At 44.4% G+C, this 21506-nt stretch overlaps 1 protein-coding gene across 2 annotated transcripts in view; it reads left to right on the top strand.

The window, feature by feature from the left end:
* LOC126210611 (cuticle protein 6.4-like) overlaps nt 1-9306 on the top strand; it is a 230521-nt gene extending 221215 nt beyond the window's left edge. Inside the window, exons 1-2 of one of the 2 annotated variants that reach the window (XM_049939905.1) lie at nt 7232-7359; nt 8937-9306. In XM_049939905.1, coding sequence (XP_049795862.1) covers nt 7345-7359; nt 8937-9170 — 249 coding nt within the window. In that variant the 5' untranslated portion in view covers nt 7232-7344 and the 3' untranslated portion in view covers nt 9171-9306. Of the gene's footprint in view, nt 1-7231; nt 7360-8936 lie in introns of those variants that run through there. The other variant, XM_049939906.1, reaches the window with a different exon arrangement.
* Nucleotides 9307-21506: the final 12200 nt, after the last annotated feature.

The following is a 21506-nucleotide window of genomic DNA, read 5'->3' as shown; positions in this document are numbered from 1 at the left end:
TGTAACTGTCCTTTAAGGACCACAGGGACAAATACGTCCCAGCTTTTTTTTAGCAGTACAAATAAAAATGTTTGAAATAATAACATATTTTGTTTAAAAAACCTCCAATTACCACAGAGATACAAAAATTTTAATCACTAGCACTTTAGTTTTCTTATGTACCTGAAAGGGTTAAGGACGATGAAGATAAGAGACATTAGGGCTCGTACGGAAGCATATAGACTAGTTTTTCCCTCGCTCAATTTGCGAATGAAACAGGAAGGGAAATGACTAGCAGTGGTACAACGTGTCATGGTTTACGGAGTATGTACGTAGGTGTAGATGTAAAAAGGTGATAACTCGAAGCCTGTTATTCAACGACTTCGTCGTCGACGCGAGTGTGACGATAAGTCATATACTACCGTCCTTCCTTACTAATGATGACTTGATTCAGTACTGATGACCTAAACCGAAGCATTACTAAATCCATAATTTAATTTTTTGTAAATAATACATCTCTTTTTCGGGTAAACAGCTCAGTTCCTGGAGTCAATACTACACCGCCTGCCAAAAAATAGTGTATCGCGCAGAAGGCTTGGAGGAGACTAAATGAAACTTCACGTGTTGAGTGGGTATCAGATCAAAGGAACTAGGGAGTATGAACCTGCTTATCAGTATGACGTTGTTCCCCTCTGGCCTGGATGCATGCAATGATTCGGTTGGGAAATGTGACGTAAAGCCCTTGTATCCCCTCCGGAAGCCAGGTGGCCTACGACTGTTGCAAATGGCGGCTGAAATCCTGGACACTGGCGTTGAGAGGAAATGACTTGCGAGCTGTCCCACACATGTTCTATCGGGGATAGATGGGATATTTCTGGCCATGGAAACACCTCCACATCACGTAGACAGTTCATAGAGACACGCGATATTTGTGGATGAGCATTATCCTGTCGAAAAATGCACCACTCTTGTTCTCGGGTGTCAGGCGCAGATGTGATGGAGTTAAGCCGTCGTCACACGGACCGTGCATCCGGACGTTGAGCGTGCGGAGTTTCTGACGTCATGGCGTGGAACAGCATGTTGGGGAGTGTGGAACAGCACGTTGGGGAAACTCTGCGAAAGTGCAGAGAAATATCTGGCAGGTCTGAACGTGCGTTTGAAATTTGACTAATGAGATGGCAGACTACCATCTACGTCACTTGCACGCCATCTCCCTTCGATGCATAGTTTGAGACGCCATACTGGTTTTCAGCTGAAGCCCCAACCCAACAGGAACAACCCCGTATTGTACAAGACTACTACAATATATTCCAAAATATAATGACCGAGCGTCACCATTTTCAAATCTCTAAAGTATTCTTCCATATATATTGCGCAAATCATAAATAATATTCGTGGATCACCGATGTTTCCTTTTTTTTATTTTTTAGTCACCACTCTTCTGCCTGGTTTTATGGAGTCCGCCACGAATTCCTCTCCTGCACAAACCTCTTCGTCTCAGAGTAGCACATGCACCCTGCGTCCTCAACTATTTGCCAGATGTACCACTAAAGAGCCAAAGAAACTGGTATGCCTGCCTAACGTAGTGTAGCTCCCCCGCACTCAGCACGCAGAAGCGCTGCAACACGGGGCGGCATGACCTCGACTAATGTATGACGTAGTATTGGAGGGATTTGACCCCATGGCTCCTGCAGGGCTGTCCGTAAAACCCTAAGAGTACGAGGGGCTCGAGATTTCTTCTGAACAGCACATTGCAAGGCATCCCAGATATGCTCAATAATGTTCATGTCTGGGGAGTTTGGTGGCCAGCGGAAATGGGGGGTCACATTGTCATCCTGCCATTGCCCAAGTCCGTCGGAATGTAAAACGGACATGAATGGACGCAGGTGATCAGATAGGATGCTTGCGTGCATGTCACCTGTCAGAGCCGTATCAGGAGTCCCATATCACTCTACCTGCACATGCCCCACACCACTGCAGAGCCTCCACCAGCTTGAACAGCCCCTGCTGACATGTAGGCTCCATGGATTCATGAGGTTGTCTCCATCCCCTTACTCGTCCATCCACTCGATACAATTTGAAACGAGACTCGTCCGACCAAGTAACATGTTTCCAGTCATCAACAGTCCAATGTCGGTGATGACGGGTCCCGGCGAGGCATAGAGCTTTGAGTCGTGCAGTCATCAAGGGTATACGACAGGGCCTTCAGCTCCAAAAGTCCTTTCGGATGATGTTTCGTTGAATGGTTCGCACTCTGACACTTGTGGATGGCCCAGCATTAAAATCTGCAACAATTTGCGGAAGGAATGCATTTCTCTCACGCTGAACGATTCTCTTCAGTCGTCGTTGGTCCCGTTTTTGCAGGATCTTTTTCCGACCGCAGCGATGTCGGAGATTTGATGTTTTACCGGATTCCTGATATCCACGGTGTACTCGTGAAGTGGTCATACCGAAAAATCCCTACTTCATTGGTACGTCGGAGATGCTGTAGCACATCGCTCGTTCGCCAACTATAACACGTTTCAAACTCACGTAAATCTTGATAACCTGCCATTGTAGCAGTAGTAACCAATCTAACAACTATACCGAACACTTGTTGGCTTATATAGGCAATGCCGACCCCAGCGCCATGTTCTGACTGTTTACATATCTCTGTATTTGAATACGTATGCTTATACCAGTTTCTTTGGCGCTGCAGTGTATATTCCTCGCTAATTCTGCGGAGAAACTTCTCATTTCTTACCCTATAAGTACACCTAATTTTCCATATTCTCCTGTAGCACTGCAACTCAAATGCTTAAATTCTGTTCCGTTCCACATACTGCTGTGCTCCAAAGGTACAGTCTCAGAAATTTCTTCCTCAAATTATGATCTATGTCTGAAACTAGTAGAGTTCTCTTGGGCTGGAATGGCCTTTTTGCCAGTGCTAGCCTGTTTTTTATATCCTCCTTGCTCAGTCCATCACGGGTTTTTTGCTGCCTAAGTAGAAAACTTCCTTAACTTCATCTACATCTACTTCATGACCACCTATTCTTATGTTTTCTTGCTCGTCTGGCTTCTGCTACTTCTCGTTACTTTCGTCGTTCTTCGATTTACCTTCAATCCGTGCTCTGCATTCATTAGGTTGTCCATTCCATTCAACGGATCTTGTAATTCACTTTCACTGAGGATAGCAAACCCCTCAGCGATTCTTATCACTGATATCGTTTCACCCTGAATTTTAATCCCTCTTGAACCTCTCTTTTATTTTCATCATTGCTTTCTCGGTGTGTATATTGAACAGCTGGGCCATAGACTACATACCTGTCTTACACCCTTTTTAATCCGAGCATTTCGTTCTTGGAATGCCCCTTAAGAAGATACGCCGGAACTGTCTCTGGGGTTATATATGTGAAACCCTCTACTTTGGATTGTCTGTGCAATCTAGATATTGAGCTTTAAATATATGAATGAGTTTCTAGTCAGGATTGCCAAGCTTTTAACGTGTAGTTATTTTGTCTTGAGAGTTTGTAATTTATCCTTTTGTGCTATTGCTTGTTTTTTACACATGTACTATTTACACATTGTTTTGTTTTATACATTTCGTTTACATATTCTTGTACATATATAAAATATTGTCGCTGTATTGCCATACGCAAAATAAAATAAATAATATATTTCGTTCTTGGTCTTCCATTCTTATTGTTCCCTCTTGGCTCTTGTACATATTGTTTATTACTCGTCAGTCCCTATAGCTTACCACTATGTTTCTCAGAATTTCGAACATCTTCCGCCATACTGCATGCTTTTCCGTGTCAACACATCCTATGAACGTGTCTTGACTGTCCTTCACCCTGGTGCCTTTACCTTTCCTAAAGCCAAAATAGTCGTCATCTGACTGAACTTTCTATTCCATTCTTCTCTATATTATTCTTCTCAGCAACTTGCATACATGACCTATTAAACTGATTGTGTAATAATTCTCGCACTTGTCAGCTCTTGCAATCTGCAGAATTGTGTGGATGATATTTTTTCGAAAGTTTGATGGTACGTCGCCAGTCTCATACATTCTATACGTCAATGTGAATTTGCGTTCAGTTGACGCTTCCTTCAATGATTTTAGAAGTTCCGATGGAATTTTGTTTGTCCTTCCTGTCTTCCAAGCTCTTTCAAATTCTGCCTCTAATACTGGATTCCCTATCCTTTCCCTACGGACTCCAGTTTCTTCTTCTATCACGTCATCAGACAGATCCTTCCCTCATGTTGTTGTTGTTGTGATCTTCAGTCCAGAGACTGGTTTGATGCAGCTCTCCGTGCTACTCCATCCTGTGCAAGCTTCTTCCAGTACCTACTGCAACCTACATCCTTCTGAATCTGCTTAGTGTATTCATCTCTTGGTCTCCCTTTACGATTCTTAACCTCCAAGCTGCCCTCCAATGGTAAATTGGTGATCCCTTGATGCCTCAGAACATGTCCTATCAACCGATCCCTTTTTCTAGTCACGTTGTCCCACAAATTTCTCTTCTCCCTAGTTCTATTCAATGCCTCCTCATTAATTATGTGATATACCCATCTAATCTTCAGCACTCTTCTGTAGCACCAAATTTCCAAAGCTTCTATTCTCTTCTTGTCTAAACTATTTATCGTCCACGTTTCACATCCATACATGGTTACACTCCATACAAATACTTTCAGAAACGACTTCCTGACACTTAAATCTATATTCGATGTTAACAAATTTCTCTTCTTCAGTAACGCTTACCTTGCCATTGCCAGTCTACATTTTATATCCTCTCTACTTCGACCATCGTCACTTATTTTGCTCCCCAAATAGCAAAACTCATTTACGACTTTAAGTGTCTCATTTCCCAATCTAATTCTCTCAGCATAGCCAGATTTAATTCGACTACATTCTATTATCCTCGTTTTACTTTTGTTGATGTTCATCTTATATCCTCCTTTCGAGACACTGTCCATTCCGTTCAACTGCTCTTCCAGGTCCTTTGCTGTCTCTGACAAAAATACAATGTGATCGGCAAACCTCAAAGTTTTTATTTCGTCTCCATGGATTTTAATTCCTACTCCGAATTTCTCTTTTGTTTCCGTCTCTGCTTGCTCAATATACAGATTGAATAACATCGGGGATAGGCTACAACCCTGTCTCACTCCCTTCCCAACCACTGCTTCCCTTTCATGCCCCTCGACTCTTATAACTGCAATCTGGTTTCTGTACAAATTGTAAATAGCCTTTCGCTCCCTGTATTTTACCCCTGCCACCTTCAGAATTTGAAAGAGAGTATTCCAGTCAACATTGTCAAAAGTTTTCTCTAAGTCTACAAATGCTAGAAACGTAGGTTTGACTTTCCTTAATCTATTTTCTAAGATAAGTCATAGGGTCAGTATTGCCTCAAGTGTTCCAACATTTCTACGGAATCCAAACTGATCTTCCCTGAGGTCGGCTTCTACCAGTTTTTCCATTCGTCTGTAAAGAATTCGTGTTAGTACTTTGCAGCCGTGACTTATTAAACTGATAGTTCGGTAATTTTCACATCTATCAACACCTGCTTTCTTTGGAATTGGAATTATTATATTCTTCCCTCATATAGTGCTTCAATGCACTCTTTCCACCTATCCACTCTCTCCTGCATTCAATGGGAATTCCGGTGTTTTAATGCAGAGGAATTCCCATTGAACTCTTAACGTTACCGCCCTTGGTTTTAATTTCACGTAAGACTGTTTTGAGTTTCATACATGCTGAGACAGTCTTTTCGACAATCATTATTCACAAGAGAAACTCCCCATCAAACCCCCTCGGATTTAGTGATAATAGGGCCCAAAAACTGAATACAAATCAAGCATGATAACAGGAGCTGTGAAAAAAAAAGTAAAATGCACACAGTGATCGGTCCAAGAACAGGAAGTGCAATATAGAGGAGTTAAGTGGTTGGGTGCGGGACTACCCAGCGGGTGAGCCGAATTGAAACCTCCCTACGGCCAATTTTGTTTCTCGCTTTAAATTTGTGTCTGTTTCGTTGTGCAACGTCCGTTTCCAACGGTGAGGTGTAAGGTCGGGGCCTATAATGACAGTTGATTCTGCACAACTGCTCTATTAGCAGGCGAAAGGAAGAGACTTCAAATGGGAACCGCAAACCTTTGATGACAAGGCGACAAATGAATCGATTCCTCCACCAGAAAATACGTCTGGTGTGTCATACACGGTATTAGTAACAGTGCGTGTGTCATGTGACAGCAATCCCTTATTGACGCACCTAATTTGTACGACTAGTAAGTGAGTGAGATATGCCTCGTTGCTCGATATAGGTGTTCGTATAAATGTGAATGCGATCACTTCCAAGGAAACGATGAAAACATAACAACTTGTCACATAAGCTGCAACAAATGAAAGCAACAGTTTCACAATCACCCAGTTGCTCTGTGCTCTGTCAAAAGGTATGTAAATAACGTTTTTGAAGTTGCGTTTTGTTTTGGAAGTGTTGACTCTTGAATAACTTTGTTGTAACATGGTTCACAGCCGTTTGTTTGTTGTTCTCATTTCTGTGAGACGTCTGTGTAGCATCTCGCCTGCTCTCACTATTCATCACATTTACTTGCGACGGTAGCGCGTTCTTTCCACGTGACTCATATTCTATAACCATTGTATAGTATGACAACTGCCACGACCACAGAAAAACAACAAACATTTCAATGACCGGGCGTCTTAAAAAAAATGGCATGAGGGAGTTTTGAACACGGTTCGTCCACTTGCCGTTGCTTTTTGTTCTTGCACCATTTGCTGTTTCTCTTTTGACAGCTCAGTAGACCTTCCTGTTTTCATGCTCGATCTGAGTTTAGTTTTTGACGGGCTAGTCACTGTGCACTCTGGCCACTAAATCCGCGGGGGTGCAATGGGGAGCTTCCCTTGTCAGTATCGCGCATTAAATGTTGAGTGTATGAGGGCCCCTTAACGAATAAAATTATATCCAATCGAATAGGAGTTGATGCTATGTGACTGCTGTATTCACACTAGCTGTACCGCCTGCTGAATTACAACCGCTCGATGCTGGCCACTCCGTCACCTTGATGGCTGCAGAGACCACCTGTTGGCAGCGAGCGGAAGGCCGGTGGGTTGGCGATCTGATTTCTGATAGGCCTTCCGCGCGGGCGCGTCGCATATGGCGTGGCAGCGCGACATATGGGCAACGTCCGGTCGCGACGTCAGCTGCTAACACGCGTCAAACCTGCACCCTGCAAACCCCACCCACTCCAAGTCGTCCAGCAGCTGAGCCGTTGCAACACGGTCTACTGAAACCGAGCAGTATATAAACGCCGCCACCTGCATGTTGGCCAGTATCAGATAGCAGCTGTCGTCTGAAGCAACCAAGAAACATGATGAAGATCGTGGTAAGCTCCTCACCTGTACCTAGTCAGCTAGTGTGGACAACAACACCATCATCATCATCAGTCATTCGATATCCTCTGCTGGATAGCGGCCTCCACCACACCTGTATTACAACCTCCAGCAACATTTGTCCATGCTCCTCCTGCAGGTTTTATAACACCATCTACGCAACTCCTATTAGATGGTGCATTTGTCTTTTCACGTCTCTTGCTTACCTTACTTTACATTCGGTAAGGACCTTAGCCGCCATGCCTTGCGTCTCCTTTACATAGACCAGGACCCAGGAAAGGGGGGTGGAAGGGGGCGGGGAAAGGGGGTATCTGCCCCGGGCAGCAATTTGAACAAAAAAACCTTGTTTCACAAGGCCCGCAGTATCAAGCGCACGTTGATATATCGATTATTCATATGATTTTGAAACTCATCCCAGCTATTTTTGAAATTTTTAACACATTCGATGCTGAATTCGGAACGAATCATGATTTTTGGTTGCGTGCATAATGTACGTGATGTCTCTCTCACTGCTTTGCGTTGACCTAGAATCATGAAATGGATCTAGGAGCAGCTTTTCACACTGAAAGTAAAGGGAACAATCCGAAAATTGTTAATTTGTTATTATGTCATACGAAAAAAAAATTTGTCATTTGTTATGCGACTGTCGCCTGTTCCTCCGCCTGTTTAGACCTGTTTTTCTCAGGAATGGGTTTATCTATAAAGTTGAAATTTATGGCATATGGTTCCCTGATAGTGTAATAAATGTGGGTCCCGAAGCCTTATAGCTTCATAACTGTATATGAGCAGTCAGGTTCAGTTTCTAAGGCACCAGTAAGCTTTCATCCTGCGAGCGCTGTTCGGAAAGTAAGGTCCGATGGGTTGCGAAATGAAAACCACAGTGAAAATAAAAAAAAAAAATTCGAAACAGTTAGTCACACCTTCCAGCTACCTCTCTAAATAGTCGCCGCTCCGACTTAGACATTTGCCTGGCGTTGTACAAATTTTCCAGTCTACGTAGCCAAAAGTTCATGTGAGCAGATATGAACAACGATGGGAGCTAATGAAGGGCTGTATTGTGGGTTATCGAACGCTTCCCATCGAAAAAGCTGCAGGGGCATCTTCATTGCTCCTGCAGAGTGCGGCTAAAAAGTGTGTTAAAGAAAGAAACGCATGACATTGATGTTACGTGGGCAGCATAACTTCAGGCGAAATCTCTCTAAAGATCCACGTACTTGGCAGGATAGACTGTTGTTTTAGGCATTTCTATGTGACCACTTTGCCCTCCAAACTGAAAAGAGCGACGTGAAGCGATGGACAGGCACACTAAACACACTGCCCAACACATCTGTGCAAAGCTCCGTCGAATTTTCACTGTGGTTTCCATTCCGCACCTAATCGGACCTTATTTCCAAATACGCCTCCTCGTATATCAGACTTAACGACAGGCCCAAGACAGAACCCTGTGGGATATATATATATATATATGTATATACAGTTGGCCTCACTCCACATGTATGTGCTCAAAGTGAATAGGTCAGTGTTGCTTGAGTTGGCACTCCCTTATGTGACACCACGCTCTACTTTTCAGGTCCTGGCCCTGTGCCTGTTCGCCGCCGTCTTCGCCGCTGAGGAGTCCGCCCCCAAGGAGAAGCGCGGCCTGGCCTACGCCACCGGCCTCGGCTACTCCGCCCCCCTGGCCTACTCTTCTGGACTCTACGGTGGATATGGATACGGGTACCCTGGATATGCTGGATACTACGGCTACGGTGGCCTGGGATACGCTGCTGCTCCTCTCGGCTACGGATACCATGGATACTACTGATTCACAAACTTGAGACATCTCATCATCTGTCAGTTGTCCGTTTCCTGATTTGCACTAAACGTCAATATGTGATTGAAACTACTGTCAGCGCCTATGTAATCATTAACTGTCATTAAATAAATTCACTAATCAAGAAGTGGTTGCTTTTCCCTGTGTACAAGTTGGAAATACGATATGGCATGAAGTACATTAAGGATCGATTGTGCAATGTGGTTCTAATTTCTCTATTTGAGAGGTCCCCCATGAAATCAAGTGATCGCAAGACAATGAATATTTGTGGAATATTCGTAAGGACATGCAGAAGAGAAACAACGAATAAACCATTGAAAGAAAGGCATTTCAATTTCCATATGAGAGGGTAACATTTGTTACTTGGTTTTTGTTGTTGTTGTGGTCTTCAGTCCTGAGACAGGTTTGATGCAGCTCTCCATGCTACTCTATCCTGTGCAAGCTTCTTCATCTCCCAGTACCTAATGCAACCTACATCTTTCTGAATCTGCTTAGTGTATTCATCTCTTGGTCTCGCTCTACAATTTTTACCCTCCACGATGCCCTCCAATGTAAATTGGTGATCCCTTGATGTCTCAGAACAAGTCCTACCAACTGGTCCCTTCTTCTTGTCAAGTTGTGCCACAAACTCCTCTTCTCCCCAATTCTATTCAATACTTCCTCATTAGTTATGTGAACTACCCATCCAATCTTCAGCATTCTTCTGTTTACTTGGTTACCATTCTTGCGTCCCAGGTTGCAAACGTTGCCCAATGTTGCGATCGTCTGCATCTGAAGTTTGCACAGATACCATTTCACAATCATTTGCAGCACTTTTACTACGGCGGACCATGGAGTGTTCAGAGATCGCACGTTGAGTCCAGTATTCTCAGCCATAGCAACTGGCCGTCGAACTCTCCCAGGAGCTACTCCGAAATCGCTAGTTTATTCCAAATTCCGAATCGTGTTCTTCAACCCCAATGCGGAGAGAGGATCTCTGGGTGTTCCTTTGAAGGGTCGATATTGGTGAAGAGCAGTAGCGCTGTTGCTGTTATTTCGATAAAAACAACTGTACAGGTAAAGCCCTACACGCCTTGTGCAGAACCATTTTCGCTTTCTGAAACTGCAATGCGCACTGATGTTTGTGTTTTATCTCTACGTCGCCGTGACAGAGCCGGCGCCTAGCGGCAAGTATTGACACTGACACTGCTAACAATGCAAATCCTGAAACTTCCTGGCAGATTAAAACTGTGTGCCGGACCGAGACTCGAACTCGGGACCTTTGCACTTGCCCGCGAAAGGCAAAGGTGACGTGTTCGAGTCTCGGTCCGGCACACAGTTTTAATCTGGCAGGAAGTTTCATATCAGCGCACACTCCGCTGTAAAGTGAAAATCTCATTCAATGCAAATCCTGTAGCGCAAATCTGAACATTATTCCTTTGGAATTAGGTACCAATACGATGAATACTTTTCCGTCTACACTGGCTCAAGTAGCGGAAGTTTAATTATAACCATCCCGTATTTTCATCGCTGGTTGGAGCACAATATTGACCTTAGTTAAGAAAACGAGACCACGAAATAGGTAAGTTGTTGAACAGTAAAGTTGCATCAACAGAGCGAGTTCAGTGTCGACGTTGACACTGCAGCGAACGGAAGCGAAGACAACTGAAAGATCATACACAGACAATTCACCAGTGTTGACTACTACAGAGAACGCCTCTGCACGATGTCAAGTGGCTCAAATTGCCCTAAGTAGTGTGGGAACATCCTAGGTCATCAGTCCCCTAGAACTTAGTACAACTTAAACCTAACTAACATAAGGACATCACACACATCCATGCCAGAGACAGGATTCGAACCTGTGACCGTAGCGGTCACGCGGTTCCAGACTGTAGCGCCTAGAACCGCTCGGCCACCCCGGCCGGCGACAATTTTACAGGTTCGAATCCCGCCTCGGGCATGGATGTGTGTGATGTCCTTAGGTTGGTTAGGTTTAAGTAGTTTTAAGTTCTAGGGGACTGATGACCTCAGAAGTTAAGTCCCAGAGCCATTTGAACAACTTTACAAAGGGTGGTGTACTGTTGGCCGTAGTTGCCTCCTGCCCTGGTCACGGACAGACTCTCTGTGTCGGACGCTGCGCCAGTCCTTGCGTCTGCATCCCAGTGAGAAGACGTTCCTCTTGCGTTGATACGGATGCTTAGTCCAGCCTGGAACAGCATAGACAGCTGCTACCGGCTTAGGGACTGTACTCGACGCCACTCTGTGCCTCTTCTTCGCTGGACTACCCCATCCACAGTGTGGTGTACGTGGCAGGCGTTGAACCCAGAACTGCCGGCCTGGTAGGCCCCGCACCCGGAGGCGCTTAGGAGTAAAGGACGGTGGTCCACCAGGAACCCTGGTAGTTTTCCATCCAACGCTCGGAGAGTACAGCACCTGGTACTGCACTGCTGCTGGTAGTCCACCAGCTCTCCCACCAGTACTGGTTGGGGTAACACAGCATGAGTTTCGTCAGTTGAGTACAGCTCTGCCGCACTCCACGGCTGGCTGGTTCTGTGCTGGTTGATCTGAGACAAGACTTACTAAAAAACTACGGTCATGAAACGGAATGTCGTAGACCCGGACTCCATCGTTCCCATTCGCCTGAACTGTTCTTTCCTACTTGGAGCTGAAGCTCCGTGACGCGCGGTTTACTAGCGATGACCGCATGTGGCCTCGATATTCTGCTACCCTTGCGTTAATTTACTTTTCCAAGGGTCTAACGCTGCCACGCCCACCGTATGGACGTTCTGTTGGCAGTCTAGTTTCTTGTATCCGACACAAAACTGACAGTTAATTGTAACCCTCCCACCCTCCTAGTGACGATGCAACACACAAATTTCGTCGCGATTGAATACATCGGTCTACAGCCGACTTGTCTCCAAGGGTCTAACAGTGCCTCGGTCACCAGATGGACGTTCTCTTGGCAGTCAAGTTTCTGGCCTCCGACGCAAAAGCAACAGTCAGTTGTAACCCTCACACCTTCCTAATGACGATGGAGCACACAAATTGCGTCGCGATTCATTACATCAGTATCAAGCCGACTTTTCTCCAACGGTCTAACGCTACCACGGTCACCGTATGGACATTCTCCTGTAAGTAAAGTTTCTTGATTCCGACGCAAAAGTGAGAGTTACTTCTTTCCGATCCATCCCTTATTGACGATGGAACACACAAAATGCGTAGCGATTCAATAAATCAACCGACAGCTCCCCAAGCGACTAACGCAGCCACTGCTGCAAGATGGAGGAACATCTGTTAGTAAAATTTCTTGTCTCCGACGCAAAACAGACAGTTAATTGAAACACTCCCACCCTCCTAATAACAATGGAACACACAAATTCCGTCGTGATTCAATAAATCAGTAACCATCATACTTCTCTGCAAGCGACTAACGCAACCACAGGACGGAATAAATCCTGTGATTCAAGTCTCTTCTCTCCGACACAAAACTGACAGTAAATTGTAACCCTCCTAGTGACGATGCAACATACAATTGCGTCGCGATTCAATAAATCACTAACAAGCATACTTCTCTCCAAGCGACTAACGCAACCACAGGTTGGATTAAATCCTGTGATTCAAGTCTCTGCTCTCCGACACAAAAGTGACAGTTACTTGTAACCCTCCCACCCTCCTAGTGACGATGCAACACACAAATTTCGTCGCGATTGAATACATCGGTCTCCAGCCGACGTATTTCCAAGGGTCTAACACTGAATCGGTCACCAGATGGACGTTCTCTTGGCAGTCAAGTGTCTTGCCTCCGACGCAAAACCAACAGTTAATTGGAACCCTCACACCTTCCTAATGACGATGGAACACCCAAATTGCGTCGCGATTCATTACATCAGTCTCAAGCCGACTTTTCCCCAACGGTCTAACGCTACCACGGTCACCGTATGGACGTTCTCCTGTAAGTAAAGTTTCTTGATTCCGACGAAGAGTGACAATTAATTCTTACCGTTCCATCCCTTATTGACGATGGAACACACAAAATGCGTAGCGATTCAATAAATCAGTCTCCAGCCGACAGCTCTCCAAACGACTAACGCAGCCACTGTTACCGGATGGAGGAACATCTGTGAGTCAAATATCTTGTCTCCGACGCAAAACTCACGTTTATTGTAACACTCCCACCCTCCTAATAACAATGGAACACACAAATACCGTCGTGATTCAATAAATCAGTAACCAGCATACTTCTCTCCAATCGACTAACGCAACCACACGACGGATTAAATCCTGTGATTCAAGTCTCTTCCCACCGACAGAAAACTGACAGTTAATTGTAACCGTCCTAGTGTCGATACAACACACAAATTTCGTCGCGATTGAATACATCGGTCTCCAGCCGACTTATCTCCAAGGGTCTAACACTGCCTCGGTCACCAGATGGACGTTCTCTTGGCAGTCAAGTGTCTTGCCTCCGATGCAAAACCAACAGTTAATTGGAAACCTCACACCTTCGTAATGACGATGGAACACACAAATTGCGTCGCGATTCATTACATCAGTCTCAAGCCGACTTTTCTCCAACGGTCTAACGCTACCACGGTCACCGTATGGACGTTCTCCTGAAAGTAAAGTTTCTTGATTCCGACGCAAGAGTGACAGTTAATTCTCACCGTTCCATCCCTTATCGACGATGGTACACACAAAATGCGTCGCGATTCAATAAATCAGTCTCCAGCCGACAGCTCTCCAAGCGACTAACGCAGCCACTGTTACCGGATGGAGGACCATCTGTAAGTCAAATTTCTTGTCTCCGACGCAAAACAGACAGTTAATTGTAACACTTCCACCCTCCTAGTGACGATGCAACACACAAATTGCGTCGCGATTCAATAAATCTCTAACCAGCATACTTCTCTCCAAGCGACTAACGCAACCACAGGACGGATTAAATCCTGTGATTCAAGAAGTCTCTTTTCTCCGACACAAAACTGACAATTAATTGTAACCCTCCTAGTGACGATGCAACACACAAATTCCGTCGTGATTCAATAAATCAGTAACCAGTATACTTCTCTCCAAGCGACTAACGCAACCACAGGATGGATTAAATCCTGTGATTCAAGAAGTCTCTTTTCTCCGACACAAAACTGACAATTAATTGTAACCCTCCTAGTGACGATGCAACACACAAATTCCGTCGTGATTCAATAAATCAGTAACCAGTATACTTCTCTCCAAGCGACTAACGCAACCACAGGATGGATTAAATCCTGTGATTCAAGAAGTCTCTTTTCTCCGACACAAAACTGACAATTAATTGTAACCCTCCTAGTGACGATGCAACACACAAATTCCGTCGTGATTCAATAAATCAGTAAATAGTATACTTCTCTCCAAGCGACTAACGCAACCACAGGACGGATTAAATCCTGTGATTCAAGAAGTCTCTTTTCTCCGACACAAAACTGACAGTTAATTGTAACCCTCCCACTCTCCTAGTGACGATGTAACACACAAATTGCGTCGCGATTCAATAAATCACTAACCAGCATACTTCTCTCCAAGCGACTAACGCAACCACAGGACGATTAAATTCTGTGATTCAAGAGGTCTCTTCTCTCTGACACAAAACTGACAGTTAATTGAAACCCTCCTAGTGACGATGCAACACACAAATTCCGTCGTGATTCAATAAATCAGTAACCAGTATACTCCTCTCCAAGCGACTAAGGCAACCACAGGATGGATTAAATCCTGTGATTCAATTCTCTTCTCTCCGACACAAAAGTGACAGTTAATTGTAACCCTCCCACCCTCCTAGTGACGATGCAACACACAAATTCCGTCGTGATACAATAAATCAGTAAACAGCATACTTCTCTCCAAGCGACTAACGCAACCACAGGACGGATTGAATCCTGTGATTCAAGAAGTCTCTTCTCTCCGACACAAAACTGACAGTTAATTCTAACCCTCCCACTCTCCTAGTGACGATGTAACACACAAATTGCGTCGCGATTCAATAAATCACTAACCAGCATACTTCTCTCCAAGCGACTAACGCAACCACAGGATGAATTAAATCCTGTGATTCAAGAAGTCTCTTCTCTCCGACACAAAACTGACGGTTAATTGTAATCCTCCTAGTGACGATGCAACACACAAATTCCGTCGTGATTCAATAAATCAGTAACCAGTATACTTCTCTCCAAGCGACTAACGCAACTACAGGATGGATTAAATCCTGTGATTCACGTCTCTTCTCTCCGACACAAAACTGACAGTTAATTCTAACCCTCCCACCCCCCTAGTGACGATGCAACACACAAATTGAATCGCGATTCAATAATTCACTAATCAGCATACTTCTCTCCAAGCGACTATCGCAACCACAGGATGGATTAAATCCTGTGATTCAATTCTCTGCTCTCCGACACAAAAGTGACAGTTAATTGTAACCCTCCCACCCTCCTAGTGACGATGCAACACACAAATTCCGTCGTGATTCAATAAATCAGTAACCAGCATACTTCTCTCCAAGCGACTAACGCAACCACAGGACGGATTGAATCCTGTGATCCAAGAAGTCTCTTCTCTCCGACACAAAACTGACAGTTAATTGTAACCCTCCCACCCTCCTAGTGACGATGCAACACACAAATTGCGTCGCGATTCAATAATTCACTAATCAGCATACTTCTCTCCAAGCGACTAACGAAACCACAGGACGGATTGAATCCTGTGATTCAAGAAGTCTCCTCTCTCCGACACAAAACTGACACTTAATTGTAACCCTCCCACCCTCCTAGTGACGATGCAACACACAAATTGCATCGCGATTCAATAAATCAGTAGCCAACATACTTCTCTCAAAGCGACTAACGCAACCACAGGACGGATTGAATCCTGTGATTCAAGAAGTCTCTTCTCTCCGACACAAAACTGACACTTAATTGTAACCCTCCCACCCTCCTAGTGACGAAGCAACACACAAATTCCGTCGTTATTCAATAAATCAGTAACCAGTATACTTCTCTCCAAGCGACTAACGCAACCACAATATGGAATTAATCCTGTGATTCACGTCTCTTCTCTCCGACACAAAACTGACAATTAATTGTAACCCTACCACTCTCCTAGTGACGATGCAACACACAAATTGCGTCGCGATTCAATAAATCACTAACCAGCATACTTCTCTCCAAGCGACTAACGCAACCACAGGACGGATTAAATTCTGTGATTCAAGAGGTCTCTTCTCTCTGACACAAAACTGCCAGTTAATTGAAACCCTCCTAGTGACGATGCAACACACAAATTCCGTCGTGATTCAATAAATCAGTAACCAGTATACTTATCTCCAAGCGACTTAGGCAACCACAGGATGGATTAAATCCTGTGATTCAATTCTCTTCTTTCCGACACAAAAGGGACAGTTAATTGTACCCCTCCCACCCTCCTAGTGACGAAGCAACACACAAATTCCGTCGTTATTCAATAAAACAGTAACCAGTATACTTCTCTCCAAGCGACTAACGCATCCACAGGACAGATTAAATCCCGTGATTCAATTCTCTTCTCTCCGACACAAAACTGACAGTTAATTGTAACCCTCCCACCCTCCTAGTGACGAAGCAACACACAAATTACGTCGTTATTCAATAAATCAGTAACCAGTATACTTCTCTCCAAGCGACTAACGCAACCACAATATGGATTAAATCCTGTGATTCAAGACGTCTCTTCTCTCTGACACAAAACTGACAGTTACTTGAAACCCTCCCACCCTCCTAGTGACGATGCAACACACAAATTGAGTCGCGATTCAATAAATCACTAACCAGCATACTTCTCTCCAAGCGACTAACGCAACCACAGGATGGATTAAATCCTGTGATTCTAGAAGTCTCTTTTCTCCGACACAAAACTGACAATTAATTGTAGCCCTCCTAGTGACGATGCAACACACAAATTCCGTCGTGATTCAATAAGTCAGTAACCACTATACTTCTCTCCAAGCGACTAACGCAACCACAGGATGGATTAAATCCTGTGATTCACGTCTCTTCTCTCCAACACAAAACTGACAGTTAATGGTAACCCTCCCACCCTCCTAGTGACGATGCAACACACCAATTGCGTCGCGATTCAATAAATCACTAACCAGCATACTTCTCTCCAAGCGACTAACGCAACCACAGGACGGATTAAATTCTGTGATTCAAGAGGTCTCTTCTCTCTGACACAAAACTGACAGTTAATTGAAATCCTCCTAGTGACGATGCAACACACAAATTCCGTCGTGATTCAATAAATCACTAACCAGTATACTTCTCTCCAAGCGACTAACGCAACCACAGGATGGATTAAATCCTATGATTCAAGAAGTCTCTTCTCTCCGGCACAAAACTGACAGTTAATTGTAACCCTCCTAGTGACGATGCAACACACATTTTCCGTTGTGATTCAATAAATCAGTAACCAGTATACTTCTCTCCAAGCGACTAACGCCTCCACAGGATGGATTTAATCCCGTGATTCACGTCTCTCCTCTCCGACACAAAACTGACAGTTAATTGTAACCCTCCCACCCTCCTATTGACGATGAAACACACAAATTTCGTCGCGATTGAATACATCGGTCTATAGCCGACTTGTCTCCAAGGGTCTAACAGTGCCTCGGTCACCAGATGGACGTTCTCTTGGCAGTCAAGTTTCTTGCCTCCGACGAAAAACGAACAGTTAATTGTAACCCTCACACCTTCCTAATGACGATGGGACCCACAAATTGCGTCGCTATTCATTACATCAGTCTCAAGCCAACTTTTCTCCAACGGTCTAACGCTACCACGGTCACCGTATGGACGTTCTCCTGTAAGTAAAGTTTCTTGATTCCGACGCAAGAGTGACAGTTCATTCTAACCGTTCCATCCCTTATTGACAATGGAACATACGAAATGCGTCGCGATTCAATAAATCAGTCGCCAGCCGACAGCTCTCCAAGCGACTAACGCAGCCACTGTTACCGGAAGGAAGAACATCTGTAAGTCAAATTTCTTGTCTCCGACGCAAAACAGAAAGTTTATTGTAACACTACCACCCTCCTAATAACAATGCAACACACAAATTCCGTCGTGATTCAATAAATCACTAACCAGCTTACTTCTCTCCAAGCGACTAACGCAACCACAGGATGGATTAAATTCTGTGATTCAATAAGTCTCTTCTCACCGACACAAAACTGACAGTTAATTGTAACCCTCCTGGTGACGATGCAACACACAAATTCCGTCGTGATTCAATAAATCAGTAACCAGTATACTTCTCCCCAAGCGACTAACGCAACCACAGGATGGATTAAATCCTGTGATTCACGTCTCTCCTCTCCGACACAAAACTGACAGTTAATTGTAACCCTCCCACCCTCCTAGTGACGATGCAACACACAAATTGCGTCGCGATTCAATAATTCACCAATCAGCATACTTCTCTCCAAGCGACTAACGCAACCACAGGACGGATTGAATCCTGTGATTCAAGAAGTCTCTTCTCTCCGACACAAAACTGACAGTTAATTGTAACCCTCCCACCCTCCTAGTGACGAAGCAACACACAAATTCCGTCGTTATTCAATAAATCAGTAACCAGTATACTTCTCTCCAAGCGACTAACGCAACCACAATATGGACTAAATCCTGTCATTCACGTCTCTTCTCTCCGACACAAAACTGACAATTAATTGTAACCCTCCCACTCTCCTAGTGACGATGCAAGACACAAATTGCGTCGCGATTCAATAAATCACTAACCAGCATACTTCTCTCCAAGCGACTAACGCAACCACAGGACGGATTAAATCCTGTGATTCAAGACGTCTCTTCTCTCCGACACAAAACTGACAGTTAATTGTAACCCTCCCTCCCTCCTAGTGACGATGCAACACACAAATTCCGTCGTGATTCAATAAATCACTAACCAGCATACGTCTCTCCAAGCGACTAACGCAACCACAGGTTGGATTAAATCCTGTAATTCAAGTCTCTGCTCTCCGACACAAAAGTGACAGTTACTTGTAACCCTCCCACCCTCCTAGTGACGATGCTACACACAAATTGCGTCGCGATTCCATAAATCACTAACCAGCATACTTCTCTCCAAGCGACTAACGCAACCACAGGACGGATTAAATTCTGTGATACAAGAGGTCCCTTCTCTCTGACACAAAACTGACAGTTACTTGAAACCCTCCCACCCTCCTAGTGACGATGCAACACACATACTGAGTCGCGATTCAATAAATCACTAACCAGCATACTTCTCTCCAAGCGACTAACGCAACCACAGGATGGATTAAATCCTGTGATTCAAGAAGTCTCTTTTCTCCGACACTAAACTGACAATTAATTCTAACCCTCCTAGTGACGTTGCAACACACAAATTCCGTCGTGATTCAATAAATCAGTAACCAGTATACTTCTCTCCAAGCGACTAACCCTACCACAGGGTGGATTAAATCCTGTGATTCACGTCTCTTCTCTCCAACACAAAACTGACAGTTAATTGTAACCCTCCCACCCACCTAGTGTCGATGCAACACACAAATTGCGTCGCGATTCAATAAATCACTAACCAGCATACTTCTCTCCAAGCGACTAACGCAGCCACTGTTACCGGAAGGAAGAACATCTGTAAGTCAAATTTCTTGTCTCCGACGCAAAACAGAAAGTTAATTGTAACACTCCCACCCTCCTAATAACAATGCAACACACAAATTCCGTCGTGATTCAATAAATCACTAACCAGCATACTTCTCACCAAGCGTCTAAAGCAACCACAGGACGGATTAAATCCTGTGATTCAAGAAGTCTCTTCTCTCCGACACAAAACTGACAGTTAATTGTAACCCTCCCACTCTCCTAGTGACGATGTAACACACAAATTGCGTCGCGATTCAATAAATCACTAACCAGCATACTTCTCTCCAAGCGACTAACGCAACCACAGGATGGATTAAATCCTACGATTCAAGAAGTCTCTTCTCTCCGAAACAAAACTGACAGTTAATTGTAACCCTCCTAGTGACGATGCAACACACAAATTCCGTCGTGATTCAATAAATCAGTAACCAGTATACTTCTATCCAAGCGACTAACGCCACCACAGGATGGATTAAATCCCGTGATTCACGTCTCTCCTCTCCGACACAAAACTGACAGTTAATTGTAACCCTCCCACCCTCCTATTGACGATGAAACACACAAATTTCGTCGCGATTGAATACATCGGTCTATAGCCGACTTGTCTCCAAGTGTCTAACAGTGCCTCGGTCACCAGATGGACGTTCTCTCGGCAGTCAAGTTTCTTGCCTCCGACGCAAAACGAACAGTTTATTGTAACCCTCACACCTTCCTAATGACGATGGAACACACAAATTGCGTCGCTATTCATTACATCAGTCTCAAGCAGACTTTTCTCCAACGGTCTAACGCTACCACGGTCACCGTATGGACGTTCTCCTGTAAGTAAAGTTTCTTGATTCCGACGCAAGAGTGACAGTTCATTCTTACCGTTCCATCCCTTATTGACAATGGAACACACAAAATGCGTCGCGATTCAATAAACCAGTCTCCAGCCGACAGCTCTCCAAGCGACTAACGCAGCCACTGTTACCGGATGGAGGAACATCTGTAAGTCAAATTTCTTGTCTCCGACGCAAAACAGAAAGTTAATTGTAACACTCCCACCCTCCTAATAACAATGCAACACACAAATTCCGTCGTGATTCAATAAATCACTAACCAGCATACTTCTCACCAAGCGACTAAAGCAACCACAGGACGGATTAAATCCTGTGATTCAAGAAGTCTCTTCTCTCCGACACAAAACTGACAGTTAATTGTAACCCTCCCACTCTCCTAGTGACGATGTAACACACAAATTGCGTCGCGATTCAATAAATCACTAACCAGCATACTTCTCTCCAAGCGACTAACGCAACCACAGGACGGATTAAATCCTGTGATTCAAGACGTCTCTTCTCTCCGACACAAAACTGACAGTTAATTGTAACCCTCCCTCCCTCCTAGTGACGATGCAACACACAAATTCCGTCGTGATTCAATAAATCACTAACCAGCATACGTCTCTCCAAGCGACTAACGCAACCACAGGATGGATTAAATCCTGTGATTCAAGTTTCTTCTCTCCGACACAAAACTGACAGTTAATTGTAACCCTCCCACCCTCCTAGTGACGATGCAACACACAAATTCCGTCGTGATTCAATAAATCAGTAGCCAGTATACTTCTCTCCAAGCGACTAATGCAACCACAGGACGGATTGAATCCTGTGAT

This window comes from Schistocerca nitens, chromosome 10, assembly GCF_023898315.1.
Source record: "Schistocerca nitens isolate TAMUIC-IGC-003100 chromosome 10, iqSchNite1.1, whole genome shotgun sequence".
Classification (NCBI taxonomy): domain Eukaryota; kingdom Metazoa; phylum Arthropoda; class Insecta; order Orthoptera; family Acrididae; genus Schistocerca; species Schistocerca nitens.
The sequence above is the reverse complement of the archived record's forward strand: the minus strand, read 5'-3'. Positions and strand labels throughout refer to the sequence as shown.